Here is an 18,062-nt window from a genome sequence, read left to right on the forward strand (position 1 = left end):
AACACACACACACACACACACACACACACACACACACACACACACACACACACACACAGAAAAGGCTATAAAGCCTAATACAAACACACATACAGGTATACACACAGATCAATAAAAGGCATGTATCATGCCCGCTTTATATGCAGGGGGAGCTCAAATGATTTATAATTTCCTGCATAATTCAAAGTGTTACCGACTCACCTACAGGCCAAAGTTAGCAGAGAGGTGGAAAAGATAACTGAACAGTTGTATTTCTTTGTGCTTTAATAGTAAACAGGGTTACGTGGGTGATTGTGGTGAGGAGATTGTTTGGATTGTGGCCTCAACTTGTTGTCAGGAAAATAAAAAGGCCGACTGATATAATGCTTGGCTGCTATTATTGGCCGATCACAGATATATCAATATTGTGTATATGTAAAAACTTTTTCTTTATTTTTACAGAACATAACACAAGAAAAGATGCTCTGGGTAATTTATAATCCTTAAATTCCCATCAAAGTTTACTGTCTCATAACTCTCATTTTGGACAATAAAGTTTGTTGTTAAACTATTAAATATCCATACTACATTACGTACGTATCTTTGTCACAAGTGTTTGATAAACACATTTGAGGGATCATTGCAAAACATGTGTTCCTGTATATATTCTGTGTAAAAAAGAATTTCAGCCAATATATCAATATCAGAATCTTTTTACTCCCCAATATCGGTATCAGCCCCAAAAATTCAGTATCGGTCGGCCTCTAATAAAAATGGATAGAAAGATAGGCTTTCTAATCTGAGGACACGTAAGTCAGAAACAGCTGATTCTGACTACATCAGATAAGTGTCCTTAGTCATAATCACTTCCAGACAATTCATAAACAGATTCATTCTCCACCTCCAGTGTCCTCTTGATGCTGGCACCTGCCAATGTTAACAGCTTTTAACTGCGATATTTGCTTAAGATCCGGTTTTGCAACAAAACAGGATGCTGAATGAAGTGACTGTTGCAAGTGCATAAATATGTAAAGTATCACTTTATAATGCAAAAACATTAATGAGCCAAGCTTTGTGCATGTTGTTTTTGTTTCGGTCCTTGACTTGGACAATAACAGGGACACCAAACTTGAGATTAATTCAGTAGTTTGGTTAATGTCACCGGTAATAAATTATATTCCACTCCTGTTCCACAGAGACAGCGGCTTTCATTACACATCACTGCAATGGTAATGAGAATGTAGATAACGCAGATCACATACTATTACTGAATGCATATGGTCAACTCTTGTCACAAGTCTGATTAATAAGTGCAAATGTCTCTGATTTGTATCAATGGTTTGTCAACTGATCTTGTGCTTGAGCCAATAATCCTAGACCTCACTGTCATGAGGCTTGACAGCAACAGTCTACCAGCAATCCATCACATTAGTGACTAAAGCACTCACTGTATTTCCATTTGCCACATTTGTGTTATTGGTTAACACTGGTTGGACCGAGCCCTTGTACTGACTGACAAAATAAACACAGAACAGATTTCACGAAGCCACTGGACAATCAATCGATCCACCGACCAAACTAATTTTTTCTCCTAAAAGATCTGTACAGACAGACAGCTGGAGGCCAAGTGCAGGCCTGTGGTGTGTCTGCAGAATACATCTGATGTTCGCAGTCATGAGTCCGATGTCCATCTTTAGCAGTCTTTAGATCACATCATCTGCACGTGTGGTGGTTTTTGCAGCAGATGTGACTGTCTGTGTGGAGACACATCAAAGCAGCAGACACACCATCTGAAGGGCGTTTCTTTCCCTTTGTCTTGCAGTATGACATTATAGTAATTAGGCTTCAGCAGTCCAACAAACACAGTCTGCAGCCTAATGACGGTGGTCACGTGTCCATCCTTCTGCATTCTGTTGCCGTTCATTTCAGTGACAGCGATTAAATAAACAAAGTGTGTGTATAAGCGTGTATAAAAGCGGATCTTGGAAAGGTTTCTTAATCATACCAGTTAACCGTCATCCATTCCCCTTGACTTCCCTTTACGCTTGTATCCTCTCATCTGTATCCTCCTTTCCTCAATGCGGCTCCTTCCTGCTCGTCCTTAACACCAACACTGTGTTCATTCCTCCAATCCTGTCCAGCAGGCCAAATGAGGAACTTGTGTAGCACGCACATACACACATATAAGCTCACTCACACTCACACACACACACACACACACACACACACACACACAGAGTTACATCGTCACGGCTTTGTATCACCCCTTTACTACTCCAGGTTACAGGTTAGAAAGATGGAAGTTGTGTGCATATTGTGTGTGTTTGTGTGAGTGTGTGTGTGTGTTCAGTCTGGTCCACAGGTGTCTGTGGGCATGTGTGTTTGTATGTCAGTTGGTCTCGTAGGAGGAAAGCAGCGCGGCGTCCACAGGCTCCATGCAGGAGGGGCAGGTGAAGGATCTCATCAGCCAGTCGTCTATACAGTCCATGTGGTAGATGTGCATGCAGGGCAGGAACCGGATCGGGTCGCCGTACACAAAGTCCATCATACAGATGACACACCTGTGAAGGTGAACACAGACACTCACTATCTCCATCAACTTAATACCAAACTTTGTTCTTAGAATGGATATAGACAGCCTGAAAAGGCAGAAAATGTTGGACGTTACATTTAAGGTACAGACATGATTTTCTAGTGTTTACATAGACTTAAAGCAGAATTATGTAACTATTGGTGCTTTTCCATACTCGTGTGCTGGTTCGACTTGGCTCAGTTAGCACGTCAGCCCAGCGTGGCAGGGATTTACATTTCCACTACAACAGGGCTACCTGCTTGAAGGTGTGTCTTTGACAAGTGATGTCCTTGTCTTGTGTAGCTGTCAAAGGAGCAGTTGTAAATACTCTTCCTCCCCACATAACTATCAAAAAACAGACGCTAACAAAGCTCGATTAATTCGGGAACCACACGTTTAATTTCCTATAAATTGACCCTACTCCAAAGAAGGTCCCTCCTGGGCAGGGCCCTGGCCAAAAGGCGCCAGTGGAAACCCCCTTTTTTTTATCCTTAAGAGAACTGAAAAGGGTGAATGGTGCCTTTGTCCACTCTGTGCCCTGAACACCTGTGAGTGCACTATGTAACTTGTGTAAGCGGGTACAATCTCCCACAAGAGGTGAGTAATGCTTTGAAGCACAACGTCACACTCTACCGACTATGTTGGTGAAACTGGATTAGATTTCATGAAGAAACTGTTTTCTAGTTATTGGTCTAGTATCCTCCAGCTGCTCTGCCTCAACTGTCAGTGATTTACTGAGTTTCCTGTCGGACAGATAGCCTTACTTGTTGCTAAATTAACTACTAACTGCTGCTAACTTCAGCTGGCGAGCTCAGAAACTATGTCATTGATTACATTTTCATCCTGCTTTCAGACAGTGTATTTAGAGAATTCTAGTTAAAGTATTTTTACTATGAACAACTTACTTATATCCAGAATACTGCTCTAAAAAAAGATTAACCTTCACTGCAGGGTCTGACCACCCAGAGTTTCTACTCACTCTCTGATCTTCTTCTCAGAGCCATCCCGCCCTGGGTCGTACACGCCCTTCGGGAGGTGCTGGATGAGTCCGATGCGCTGGGCAATGCGGATCTGCTCCTCCTCTGTCAGCTGAGTGGCCAGTCGGGCTTGGCTGGGTGTCGGGTGGTAGACAGGCACATGGATCTGCTCCTGAAGGACACAGAGGAGACGACATAAAAAAGAATGTCTTGTGAATTTAGCCTGTAACATAAAATTAGTATGTAGGTGTTTACACAGAAATACTCCTAACTTACAATTACCGCCTTGTGGTTATATGCCTCCACGCAGCAGCTTAGTTACAGCATACATAGGTTGGCCCCCAAGATTAGCGTGACCAATTCGAACAATTGTGAAACATAGTCACTATCTCCCCTTCCGTTCCTAAGCTACTGACCTTTTTATTTTATTTTCATTTAACCTTTATTTTACCAGGAAAATTCCCATTGAGCTTGAGAATCACTTTTACAAGGGAGACCGTGCCAAGACAGCAGCATAAACATTTTCACATAAAAGAAACAAGCGACTGACTTAAACCTTGACCTTTGAGCACCAAAATCTAATCAGTTCGACATTTCTATCAAATTAGAAGAAATTCCTTCAGGGCATTCCTGAGATATTGCATTCACACGAATGGGATGGAAGAACAATCCGACCATGGCTATGGCCGACGCAGACTTATAAAAAAGAGCTGGCTGGAGGTTGGATGTCTGGTTTGTGGCTAAAAGGGCAAGAGGACTTTGAAGATACACTGCAGACTAGTATTCTTGTTGCCTGAGACCGGCTTAGTGAATCCCTCTCCAATCTAAATTCTACCATTGTGAGATATGTTGACAAAAGCAGAAGTTATTGTTATTGTTATCACTTTCAGTGGAAGTGAAGCTGGGTCTAGTAGCTTATGAATCATTAATTTGACGAGGGCCCAAACATGTTGAATGAAGTGGGTCTTAAGCATTTATTTGAACACTGTGATGGATTAATCAGCACCCGTCAATATAATACTGGTAAGCATTAGTATGTAATTCTCTCACTACATAATGAAAGCACTCATAATTTCGCACACATTCTTTGTTTTAATGTTATCATCCCTCTCATACAGAAGACCCAGAGGACTGAAACACTCACACTAACTATTGTCAATAACTGATGTAATCAATGATTCATTTCAAGCCAACAGTACTTCTATGTGCAATGTTGTGGGATTATGATCACAGTCAGTAGGTGGTAGTGTTTCCCTAAGTCTTGTCCAAACAGCCGCTGCAGCAGAGAGCTGCTGTACTTTCATTGTTGGTGTCATACAGGCCTGATTTATGAAACGGGATTAATTAAATTATTTCACTTGACTTTGATTCAAGTAATGAAAGAATTTTGTTGAAAACATTCAGAGAGAGCCGGGCTCTTGGGAGTGAACCATCAACTACTGTAACTATGAAGTCACTACAGACTCATAGCAGGAAACAAGCAGTCTTTCAACTTTCCTCTTCAATTTAAATGGTCCAGCCATAACTCCACATGGAAAGTTGATGGTCTCCTGCAGCAGACTTTGAAGCAGCAAAAACCTCTGTGTCTCTACACTTTGTTCGACAGGAATGAACCAACTGAAACTGGCTATGTAAAGTGGCATGTCGGGGATCTCCATTATGTCTGTAAGTGATGTTTACATATTGGTGCACAAAACCACATAAGTCGAAGTTAGACTGTAGTGAAAGTATGTAGGTTTCCATATTAGATCATACTGAGAATGAACAGAAAGAGTAATAATATTACCACGGCTCAAATCCATACTGTATATTACACTAGAAGTATTTACCCTGAGATATTTTCTCTAAAACAATGACTCATTAGCCATGTGTATGCCTAAAACTTTACCATTCTTAAACAATTGCACAAACAGAAAAACTGAAATATAACAAACATAAAAAGAAAACTGATATAATAAAAACAGAGCTGAAACATTTAGGTGGAGATCAAGAAAATGATGAACAGCAAGAGCATCAAAGCAGAGCCAACGTGCTTTCATTTCCTGCAAGAACAGGATGATGAAGTTTTCCTAGAAATGGCTGTGATAAGACAGATCGATGGACTTACTGTTGTCTGTTCTGATCATCTGTTGACATACAATAGCAAGTAGATTTCATACATTTGGAGGACAATGAGTATGCATCCATTTCTCTTCTCTGTCTTGTGTAATACCACCTAAGTATCTTAAACTTTCTATTCACTTTACTCTCTCACTTTGCGGTCTAAGACTTCCTCCCTCTGTCCTGGTGCATTCTCGCACCAATTACGATCTCTTGTGGTGTGACTACCAGTTCCTCCTCTCCCTCACTGAGCACATACTTTTCAGCCCATTTCCTCCTATACAAGCCTGTCCTTCATGTCAGGCAACTGGTAGGATCCAACAGCCAGGTCATGGATTAGGCTAAGTCCACTCTAATGCCATTAAGTGAGCTCCTTCATTAACCACCTGTATATCCACACTCCAGAGATAACCTTTTGACACAAAGCACCAGGCACTTGAAAGACTGCTGCTGGAGATCAGACAGGCCATAGCAGTATAGCAACACATCTGTACCCTCTAATAAACACTATGTTTACTAACCGCCATTATTGATGTACCTGCACAAAAATGGGGCTAAAATAATGACTACAGCTTGATGTTGTCGTGAGGTAGGCACAATTCTCAAGTCACCCTCCATTTTCTGTCTCTCTTTATAGCTGAACAGTAGTAGGCAGGTCTAGCGTGTAGGAATAAGGCTATATAATTTTCATAATTATCTTTTTCATAAGTGGGTCATCACCTGAACAAAACTGCTATTCTACAGAGGGAGAGGGTCTGCCATGTTGCCACAAACCAAACACTGGCTCTATTGAGGACCTCTCCATGTTGTGTGTTTTTAGCAGCCTCCGTAGAGGAAATTTAATTTTATTTAAAAGTTAAATTTGAGTCGTGGGCACTCAATTACTTATCATGAGAAGCACCTCTGTTGTATGTCATCTTCTGTGACACTGAGGAAGCTTTCGAAAGCCTGAAAAAGAACCCTGATGAAGTCAACAACCAGACATGATATGTCTAATAAAAGACACTATTGAGATGCAGGTTGCATTGCAGGAAATGGATGATCCAGTGTATTTGGAGCTTGTCCCATTCTAGGGTCGAAGAGTCGAGATATCTCTGCATCTGCTGCTTCAATTTGGATCATTCTGTCTCTCGTATTCTGTCCCAGCTATTCAGGGAATATGCGACTGAATTGCCGACCAAAAGCAGATCCCTGCCATTGTTTTGAACAAAGAGTCTGGGTCAGGGTCGTCTGGTAATTAAGTTTACCCTGGAACAACTTTCCTGCAACTTATCCCACAACCTGGCCAGTCAAATACAGTGCACACTCCTGGTGAATTACTTTGTAATGAGCACAGACTATTTCTATTGATTAGCTTGCAATTAGGGCTGCACAATTAATCCAAATGTTAACAAAACTTGCAAAATGGCCAAGGGCAATAGTTGTAGTCATCATATCCACATTATTGATGATTATTTATCAAAAGTCTTATTGTGTTAATATTTTGTAATATTTCATCCCTAAAATATTGTCTCAATATCACTATCGAGGCATTAGGTAACAAATACTGGAATATGTGATTAAGATTAAGAAGTGCTTTTGAGGAGATTTCAAAATACTGCAACATATCGCACAGCTCTACATAACAACACATTATTGTAACTTTAGCAAGCATGATGGGCACAAAACACTTTTAAAAACTTAAAACATATTCCCATTTTAATTCTTGAAAAGAAAAACAGAAAGATGTCTGTGCTACGTAGCAGTCAGCCTCTCAGCAACACAGCATTTTAAGCTATGAGTCAGCAAAACTTCAGTAGATGAGGCTGTCTGCTGCTCCTCTGACAGCCTCTCCTTTCGCTCATCTCAAAAACAGACAGCAGCAGGAATAAAAGCTATGGACAGGGCCTCACAGGGGGGCAGCAGCTGTGCTCTGTGTGAGTGTTTAACTGTGCAGTGGTCAGCAGTGTAATTGTTGTCATATGCCTTGCCCTTCCTTCATACATAGCGTGTCAGCTGGGCTGTGACAACTGTTCATTGTGTGACCTCAGGTTGACCAGAAGGACAACGGTCATAGAGATGGAGAGGGAGACAGAGGGAGTAGGCGAGGTGAACGAGGGACTGGGGGGGAGGTAGCAAAGTGCAGAGCCTGGTTTGCTCTGCCAAGCACGCTGCAGGCTGCCGAAACTGTCCGCCTGCCAGGTCCAGACTGCTAATGGTGAGCGGGAAGGAAGGTGTAGAATGCAGGACAAATGAGAGCAGACGCCATACCTGCCAACTTTAGGCTGTGAATAGTCCACCATATAACCCTATACCATAATTTTATAGATTGATATTAATATATACTGTAGATATATAAATATATTAAATTCATATGTTTTTCAAGCATTTAAAAGTCAGCATCTACATTTTACATCATGAAAGTTATCTTTAATTGCAAACACTGTGAGAGAGTGTGTGTGTTGAGGAGCCATCATTGCCAGGTAGACCTTCAATAAGAAGAGGAAGGATAAAATGACTCCAGTCTGCAGATTGGAAGAAAGAGAACAAACAAGTGAGGCAGGAGGTGAATGTCAATGAGGAGGAAAGTCTCATGCCGAGTTGAGTGAAATTTCGGACATGTTTCGTCCATTAACAGCAGCAAACTGAGTGAGGCTGAGGGCTTGAGCGACCGCAGGGATGGACTCCGCACGCACGCTCATTTCTGCTTCCGAGTTGGGTCGCCAGGTGCAACGACACACGCACACTTTTATCACTATAAAATTGTAAGATTAATGGGAGAATTTACCAATCAGGAAAAAAGTGGGAGAAGGGAAGACTCTCACGAAAATCAGGATAGTTGGCAGGTATGGCAGACGCACAGAGTTAAAGCAAAAGAAGGTAGAGAGGGGAGAGGAGGTAACACACACGATACAGATAGTTTGAGTTGAACCACGCAAGCCCCTTTCACTTGAAACATCACCAGTTAAATCCACTATCCAGGCAAGGTTCTGTTTTTTGGAATTCACAAAGACTGATTTCCTGTATTGATATAATTAACAATGTCACCACATTAAATGATTGATCCAGTCAGATTTGGCAACTTTTTCTACTCGCTGGAGAACGATAACATGTTGGAAAATAACACAACAGCTGCACAGTGCCGAATATACGCATGGCTGCCTAACTGAATCTTTCTTGACAGTTAAACAACCGTCTGTGTCTGCCCCACTGTTTGTAATTTTGTAATTCCTTTCGTCATCTTGATGGTTTAGGAACTTGATGCTGTCAAAATTCAAGCTGACCACAGCCTCTGTTCTCTGTGAATGACTAAACAGTTAACAGCCACTTTTAAAGCCTGCAGATTGTAAGCATATGAGGCTAAAAGGAAAATATTTTGGGTAGAATATCACGAAATGCTTCACAAGTATGCTTTCACAGGGTAAATACAGTGCTTTGAACCAACAGCTTTCCTTATGTGCTTTCCAGAGATAGGGTCACTTTGAACTGTAATAAAAACTGCAAGATGCAACCTCTTGCATGTTTTTGTATTCTGGGAATATTACTGCTTTATTCCCACTCAAGTCATGATGTAACATTTACAAAATTGGTCCTGAGCTGGCAGACTGCCACTGTCAGAAAACAATTTCAAACCATCGCTGCCGGCTGTGCCCACATAATGCCGACATACCAGAGCAGCCAGAGCTTTTGTGAATGTGGGAAAGGGGCTTCAGACAGGCAGCATGATGACTGGGCAAAATTCCTGTTTTGAACACATGCTTCAAATACAGCAATTCAAAAAATGCATTTGTATTGTCATGGTTCCCTTTATATGGTCCGTTGGGTCTGCAAATCTTCCAAATCTCAATTTTATCCAGAACAGGAAATTTCTACTTGCCAAACGTCATGTTATCTTTTGTGAAACCTAAGCAGCGTCATGTGCACTTTAGAGGAATACACACCAGAAACATGAAGCGTTAGCAGGCTCTGAAATCTTAGCCCTTTGCCTGGGGATGGCAAAGTAACAATATCTTTGAACAAGACCTGCGGACACCTGCAAACAATACAGGCCAGCATGCACTCAGCTGATCACTCCAACATGCACATGCAACAATGGGAGAAGGATGGACATAAGCATCACAGGATGCGTTTGTTGATGCGATAACAGGGCAGGCTGATCGTGTGTTGATAATAGTATGTGTTTATCGCATTACTTCATCAGCCTGGTAAAGCAGGAAGTTGGGGCGTTGAAGTATTAACTGTAGTTAAATAAAAGTTTAGTAAAGTTAAAATATTTGATTTATTTACAATCTAAACAACAGCCATAAGTTATGACAGCCTGTAACACTTTATATAAGCCCTTAGCCTATCACTTAGGCATGAGTAAATAATAACATAATGACCAAAACCACTGGGACCCCACTGATTGTATGAGCTAGTGCTGCCAACTGTCTCTGTGAGGGGTCATGGAGAGACAAAAGAGTTAATCGAGTCCTGGTCCTTGTGCAGAGTACTAAGGAACAGCAACCTCTATGCGACTGTGTGTCTGGCAAAGCCCACAGACTGTGTCACTGACCTGCAGCACAATGGCTTGTTTGTCAGCACTGCCTCCATAATGCTTCTGCTACCATATTAGGACTAGACGCATGGTAATCCGTCACAAGGGGCTGCCTTAGAAGGCTAAAAATCAACACCACGTCTGCTTTAACCTGTGGTGAAGTCAGATTCACATATCTCCCCGACATGTTACTGATCTGAACACTTGAGGAAGTCCCACTCTTTTCCTGCCTTCTCAGACTGAATTGAAAAACTTGCCCACCACGCATTTCTTTCATGAAATTTTTTTTTTTTTTAATGAGAAGTAAAATTTCTTGTCCCTCACAGACATGCTCTTAATAACCTAGTGAAAGCACTTCACACTTGTAATTCACTTTAAGTTCTGGTTCAGCTCTGGCACCTCATGGAACAACATAGGAAAATCAAATGCCGGTGACGGTCAAAAATGTAATTGAATTATTAAGTATTATTCATCCTTATGGCTAAATAACTCAGCAATATATCAACTGATACTGCACACACCTAATCTAACACATCAGATGGTTTGTTACACAGAGAAGTGATCCTTGGAAACTGTTTGGAAAAGGGCAGAAAAATACCTGGCAGGTGACTGGACCACCTGTCTATCAACATCTATCGTCAACTAACTTCAAGCATCAACAGTAGGGTGTGCGCTGTCACCAGCTGTGTCACATGGTAAATCAAACTCTTGCTGAAGCCACAAGAGCGAAAACATCTTTTCCATAGAGAAAAGCCTTCATTGATGTCCTTTGCTGTTCTTTCAATAAGGACTCTGCTAAAACAGACCAATAGCAGCATCGACGCAGACCGTTCTTGCTCTCAACACCTAAACTACCACTGTAGCTGCCAGTAGTTACTCATAGGAAGCTCATAAATTGTACCGCTGTGGTTCAGACACAACCTATAATCTGAAAGATTAGACAAGATAAGATTCTTGCATGATCTCACAAGTCCGACTGCCTGGCAAGGTAACTTCATGTCATCCTCAGTATAAGGAAACTAACAGTTAAAAACAAGAAAAAGAGGCATATTTTACCGTAATGTTGAGAGTAATTTACATACTCTGTGGTCACTATGTTATATGCTACATGCTGATGCCCATAGGTGTTACCATGGTTACCAAATAATTGAAATACACAGAATGTTTAGCTTATACCGAATGCTTATCGCTTCTGTCACAGCCATAAGACAGATTTAATAGTAGATGAACTTTTGAGTTGATGCTCAGACGCAGACTCAGAGCCTCCTTTTCAGGCGGTTCCCTCAAATCTCCTCCGCTCTCCCTCCTCTCCACTCCAGATTTGACAGCTAATTACAAACCAACTCTAAAGTAAACTTTTTCTCCCTGTTTCTTCCTCTGACCAAGCTAGTTGAGCCAAAAGCAAACTGCTGACTGCAAGCCCTCTCATCCTGACAGCATTACAGTGGCTTGACAGACTCTGTGCTCTTCAATTGTAAGTTTATCTACTACAGTCAAGGGTGTTTACCCCCTACTCTACTGAACCATCTGAAAGGAGACTTGGCCCATGAGCAGAGCTGCAGGCGCTTGTTTGACATGTTTTAGATCCTTTTTCACCCTCTGGGCCTCATGTTCACACAAAAGTGAAAGAAACAGGCTGAAAACTGAAGCGTATTATTAAGTTCAGCTTCATGCAAACACACAAAAAACAGTGAACCATTTCTTTTAAGTGGGCTAGGTGTCCCAGCCAAGAGGGTCTGACTATAAAGCTAGCTGACAGCAGCATAAAGGCCTTTGTGAAAGCTGAACATGATCATGAAAAACTTCTGTACAACTGCTCCCATCTCTGAGGCTTTCAAGGGAAACAGGGGCATTACAAGCCATACCAGGAGTTGAAATGCCTGCACACACGCGCACACACACACTCTCTCTCAAAGGCAAACACACAGGGGTGCCTTATCTCTGGTTGCCCAGTCCCACAGCAATGAGTCAGCACTCGTCTCACCAGCTGCTTTCCAAATCACCACACTCAACACACAGCGTGTTAGATGCAACACACACACACACAGAGCCTAAAACATTACTGCACCTCCCTCTGCCTTTTAGCCTCCACAATTGATACGAAACAAACATGAGCATAACTCACACACACACTCAGTCACTTTGAAAACATTATGACAAGACATTTAATGGCCCGCTAGCCTAAGTGGTTGGCTCAGAGGGCTGATCTCATCCACTTAGCTTTCAACATCCACCCGTCCATTTATCCTATGTCTACGCGGACCATATTAATATGGACTGCAATATTCTGATAATAATCTAATTAAGACTGCTGAATCAACAGTGTCAGAAGTCCATATCACTATTATTTCTGCTCAAATTAACTCAAGCTAGGTCACGGCTGACTGAGAAACCAAGGACATACCGTGGTAGCGACTTGTCAATCACAAGGCAGTCTATTTAACTCTACATAGGACCACTAAACACAAAATAATGGTGCTGCATTGAAGAAGACTTGAAACTAGCGATTGAGAGCATAAACTCATTAAGAAATTGTTCACTGAGGCGATAGATCATGTGAGAAATCGGGTAATTTCTCATAAGCTTACATACAATCTGACTTCTTTTTGTAACCACTGGAGCAGCCCCCCACTCGCCGTTAGAAAGAATGCAGGTTTAAAGCCCTTCTGCATTGGCTTCCCTTTTCAGATCTGGTAGCTCTGTTCGTATTTTATACCGTCCACGTTTCAGACAGTGGCTAACACACTAATGAAGAAAAAAAGACAGCCTTACAGTCAGTTAGATACATTTTACGTAGCTGCAACACACCACATTACATATTAAATCTTGGCCAATGACACAGTGTGACAGTATAACATTTCTTTTTACGCCTGCTTTAATGGAGGAGCTATGCTACGTAGAAAGAGTGCAAACAGTAAAAGGTGCCTTCCTTTGTGCCTATAGCCACTAAATGCAATAGACAGTTATTGTGATGGCATAACAAGTATTTTCCCCTTCCCTACTGACTCTCATGTATGATTCAAACACCATGGAAGTGACAAAAAGAATAGCATTAAAAAAAAAGGTGTGTAAATCATAAAAAATGTCTAACTAAGAGTAAGGTCAACATCCAGATTGTGGCAGTCTATGTAAAATGTCTATTAACATTTATGTGAATAGTAGCCCTTGATTTGTTCGACCCATGACTTAAGTTGGCCTTCAGCCCGGCAGATGCCATTCTCGGCATTGCCTCTTTTCGGCCAGGAAATTACTCAAATAGCACCGAAGCAGCCTCTGGCTGGGTGGTGGACAGACTCCAGATGCTGGAATTCACCCTACTCTGATTCATCGCTGACTGTGGATCCCCAAGAAACACAGTCTGATTGGTGTCAATGTGACAGAGAACTTAAGTTTGGCAGACGTCGACAAACCTCAGGGCGAGCATCTGAAGATTGGCATGCGGCTAAACTTTCCATGTGCAAGAAGAACATGGCATCAGTGTGTGCAAGCCTCCAGTCAACAGAAATGCTCAGTGACATTCAATATTATGTAACGCACTGTCTCCAACGATTGTTCAACAATGTAATTAGTTCAATGCTTTACACCTGACGTTGATATAATTCCACCCAGGAATGATTGTTACGGCAAAGTGAGTCGAGGCAACTTGGACAGAAATCCTCTATACCCGTTCCCCAAATGCCCTGGGAGCTACCTTAGTGTTGTCTCTTTCAGTTGACAGCTTCAGTTCAGATTACAACAGAAACCAGCCATTATAATATGTTCAGGCCTGAATCATAGCCTACATATAAAATACACAAAAGTTTTAATTTTCACGAAAAATCCTTACCATGTTCAATTAAATAAATTACATCAAGTTAATTCTTCTACGAATTTATGGTATTTCAAATGAAATGAAAGGGGGATTTCAAAAGAAAAATCCCCTTTCGTTTGTCACAAGACAAAAATGATGTACCCATCCCAACTCCCTTTCCGTCTTGTTTTTTTGGGCTGTATAAACAATACTGGCTTCCATCCATCTTTGTCTTTCTTCTGAATTCATTTTCTGCAATTTAAGCCCAGCCGAAGCTAATGTTATCTTTGTTTTGGATTTCAATGTTGGGATTTCCGGCATCACGCTTCTCAGACCTCCAGCGCAGTGAGTAAACTTGCATTTGCACTCAGGCCCGTACTTTGCAGACTTTAAGAAAATGCCAAATTCAATTTCAAATTGAGTATAGCAGAGCCTTCAGTCCCTCTTCTAACACACACAGCACTTCCAAAGTGTGTTAAGCTGAACTGAAAGCGCACAAAAATGTGTGCTGTGTTCTCAGCGAGGGTTCAGATGGTGAAGGTGCTGATTACTGTGGTCACCAGGGAGAAAAGAGCTGGCAGGTCTGAAAGAGCCCTTTATAAGTAGGTTTTAACTAGTTAGTTAACCCTCTTGTGAAACTCTGTCGGTACAAACAAACTACGTGGAGACTTTCTCAACACAACTGAAAGATTAGTCAGACCACTTCCATGGAAACTGCGCAATGTGTGTGTCATTTTTTTCACTAAAGCTCCTCTATCATACCAGAGCCGGCTGCTTTGGCCTAATTACACACTGTTGTATGCCAGACATGACATACTTGTAGCAACCTGGACAAGGATGCATAACAAGGACACCCAGCCCTATTCAGATGTTATCTGTGACTGACTCCGATGCAGGCCGCGTGTGACTGACATTCCACTGATAATACATGACAGAGATTATGAATCAAAATTTGTAACTGTCTCGTCTCTGTGGTGCAACCAGGAAGTTTCATGTTTGCATGAACAGACCTAGCCCGGTTTGTGCCTCTCGTGTATAAGAATACATTTGGGTGAAAACATTTTTTTAATGGAGCGGATGATTGGAATATTTTTTCATCCAGATGGTTAGAGGAGTCTTTCAGGACGTGTTTAAAACAACCCTCTGTTTTGTTCAAACATCGCTGGTTAATTATCTTTTAGAGAAACCCCTGTGAGCCTGATGTCTGCTAATACATGAGAGGGACAAACTGGGGAGAGAACTGACCCTTCTCTGATGGTCCAAACTGTGAGTGTTCAACCGGAAGGACATAGCAAACTAGTATATGATGCCCAGGTGCGCCACAAATAATACAAATTGAAAGATTTAACATACTGACAGACTAGTAATTGGACATGTGCAGGGCCATTATTTTTTTCACACTATTGTATTTTTGCATCATTCCCATCAAGCATTATCTTATTGGCCTTTCTTATCAACAGAAATGTCTATGCCTCTATGGGCTGATACCGGTCACGTACCAATATTACCGTGCAGCTCTTACCAGTCTCTCGGAGCATGTGCAGTGAAACCGACCCAACACATAATTACTGTACTTTCCAAGGATCAACAATGCTTTCAATATTATTAGGCTACCCACACTTGTTGTGAGGGAATATGTCACCCAATGGCAACAACATAACTCTGCTATATATTTTAAAATTGTTAGTAGCAGATATTCATTGTTGGTTTTTGGTCTTATAAAGAAACTAGTGCAGTGTCCGTTTACAGGCTCATCAGGGCCGCCCTGATACTATCCAACATGTTTGATTTCTTAATAGTTTGACATATTGATGATTACACAAAAAATAAGCACCACACTGACTTCACCTAATAATGGTGATGAGTGGTCTATAAATAACCAAAAAATACCATGGTGCCAACAAATAACTTGTCAACAACGTGCCCAACGGTTAGTAAAAGTATTTTCGATTTCTGGGTCATTTCCTTTATATGGCGTGAATGTGTCTTGGATCTTGAAAGGGGAAACCAATTATTATTTTTGTGTTGTTCAACATTCATTTTTTACACCTATTTTCATATATTTAATAAAATCTAGCATTAAGTTTAAAGATAATCAATGTCAAATATTGCTTTTCGAATGACAGACAACAATAGACAAAGACTGTAACTCTGCTGTAAATGGTTAATAAGAAGACTGTGCACTTGGTTACAGAACATTTAATCTAAAATATAGAATTAAGTAACCTCCTACAATAAGCGCTCTCATGCCATTCTGACCTGAGATCGCCTTCAGTTTCCCATGCTTTAAAAAACACTTATCTTAAATCTACAGATAAGGCTGAGCTTAACCCAGTAACAGGCAAACTCTCTGCCAATGCCTTACATAACGCATACCAGCTGCCTCTCAACATAGAGAAACACACAAGAGAAGGGTTACACCATGAATCATATTTACAGCTACAGCATGACCTGGTCTGTTTGTAGATGATCTAATTCAGGAAATAAGGACAGCAGACAAACAAAGTTGCTGCCCTGGAGGAGGTCAGTGAAAGACGAAGCTGAGAAAGTTATGAGAGTTGCCCTTTAATGGAGAACTGGGGTTGCCTTCAAGTCCATTAATTTACAGTTTATGCTGTTAAAGTGGGCTACAGGAAATTATAGACATATGTGTGTCTTACTTTATCCCCACTTCATATGAGCCAATAGTACATGGTTGAGTGTGTTTGATCAAGAAGATCGCAAGATATATCATATCCGTGAAGGATGAATCATAAAGTGACTTCAGGGAAATGGTAGACAGAGACAGACACAGGAGACCTTCGGATAACAAAGCGGATTAGTGCCAAAGCCACGGAGGGACGGGGTCAGTGGGGTGTGCTGCTGGCCAAGGGTGATGTTGTGGACCTGCAAACAGCTGATCTAGCCTCACATATTTTTTAATCTAACACCAGTTTCTTAATGTCTTCTCCTGTCAGAAAAATTAGCAAACTGGGCCAGACCTGCCACACATCGCCATGACATTTAAACTTCAGGTGTTTAATGAATGTGGTTAACCTTACATGACAAAAACACAATGGCACGTATTCACGGTTTGGTTCATACAACCTGGTCAAAGTTACCTGATAGGGGGGCGGTGGCTCCTGGTCGGGGTCAGCGCCGTCGCCGTAGCTGGCCCGGTCCGACTGAGACTCATGTAGCAGAGAGATATCATCCGAGGTCGGAGATTTCAGACAGTTTCCCATCTCCTTCCTCTTCGGTCAAACTCTCCCCCTGTCTCGGCGTCGCTTTACAAACGTTAAACTGTCAGAGTTCACGGGCCACTTTCACACAAAAATGTCAGCGGATGAGAAGGTGGCGAGAGGGCGTTTTTCCATACACAGCTGATGAATCTCCTCTCCCAGACGACGGGAGGGCTGCTCAGCTCAACAACAACAAAACATCTCAGCTAGCAGCTAGCCACACAAAGAGCAAGCCTTGCTAACACCAGCTAGCACTCGCAGGGGAGCATCTACTCGGTTGGCTGGAAATTCACGAATGAAACAACCTTGCAGAGTTTTATGTTCGCAGGCACAATCGAGCGAAGAAAATATTAATATCCCTCATTTAAAATGACAAAGCTAACCGCAGTTGACTGACTGAAACCTCCCTGGCTGTCAGGGACTTTCCAGTGTGCAGCTGCCGAATAGCGACAAAAGCTGGTAATGTAGCAACACGAAGCACCGCCCCGTCATAAAATTGGACCAATGAGCTGCCACCCACATCCAGGAAGCGCTTACCCACAGCCAATCAAATTCGTGATCACGTTCCCTTCGCTAAAAACGTAAACACAGAGTTGAAATCGAGAAATTAGTATTTGTTTTTGAAATTTTACGGCAGCTTTGCTCAGACCAGTATTGTCCTAAAAATATATAATGATCACCCACTCGTTCATGGCTCATTACTTTTCATTTTAAGCCTCGCTCCCTATATTTTCAACTGAATATGATGAATACTACTCCAACACCTCTTGTCTTCCTACCCGTGGCTGCCATTGCTTTGCATGTCAACAAGATGAGATGACTGTCTAGTGGATTAGATCACACGTATGACTACAGGTGCAAACATCTGCATGCATGCATTGTCTCCTTGTTCTGTAAATACTGCCAC

At 41.7% G+C, this 18,062-nt stretch overlaps 1 protein-coding gene across 1 annotated transcript; it reads right to left on the bottom strand.

Moving 5' to 3' along the window:
• Window positions 1-2,229: 2,229 nt before the first annotated feature.
• Window positions 2,230-17,617, bottom strand: rnf11b (ring finger protein 11b). The gene is made up of 3 exons (XM_084354371.1): window positions 17,036-17,617; window positions 3,531-3,700; window positions 2,230-2,540 (listed from the first exon to the last, which is right to left on the bottom strand). The coding sequence occupies exons 1-3, from the start codon at window positions 17,156-17,158 to the stop codon at window positions 2,369-2,371; spliced, it is 465 nt and encodes a 154-aa protein (XP_084210497.1). The 5' UTR covers window positions 17,159-17,617; the 3' UTR covers window positions 2,230-2,368.
• Window positions 17,618-18,062: the final 445 nt, after the last annotated feature.

Source organism: Pagrus pagrus (genome assembly GCF_965226575.1).
Source record: "Pagrus pagrus genome assembly, chromosome: 6".
Classification (NCBI taxonomy): domain Eukaryota; kingdom Metazoa; phylum Chordata; class Actinopteri; order Spariformes; family Sparidae; genus Pagrus; species Pagrus pagrus.

Excerpts from the sequence above, each read along its gene's own strand:
- rnf11b (XM_084354371.1), bottom strand. The coding sequence starts at position 17,158 with ATGGGAAACTGTCTGAAATCTCCGACCTCGGATGATATCTCTCTGCTA. Across the intron at positions 3,701-17,035 it reads AGCCACCGCCCCCCTATCAG|GAGCAGATCCATGTGCCTGT; the intron begins GTAACTTTGACC and ends TGTGTCCTTCAG. Across the intron at positions 2,541-3,530 it reads TCTGAGAAGAAGATCAGAGA|GTGTGTCATCTGTATGATGG; the intron begins GTGAGTAGAAAC and ends TCACCTTCACAG.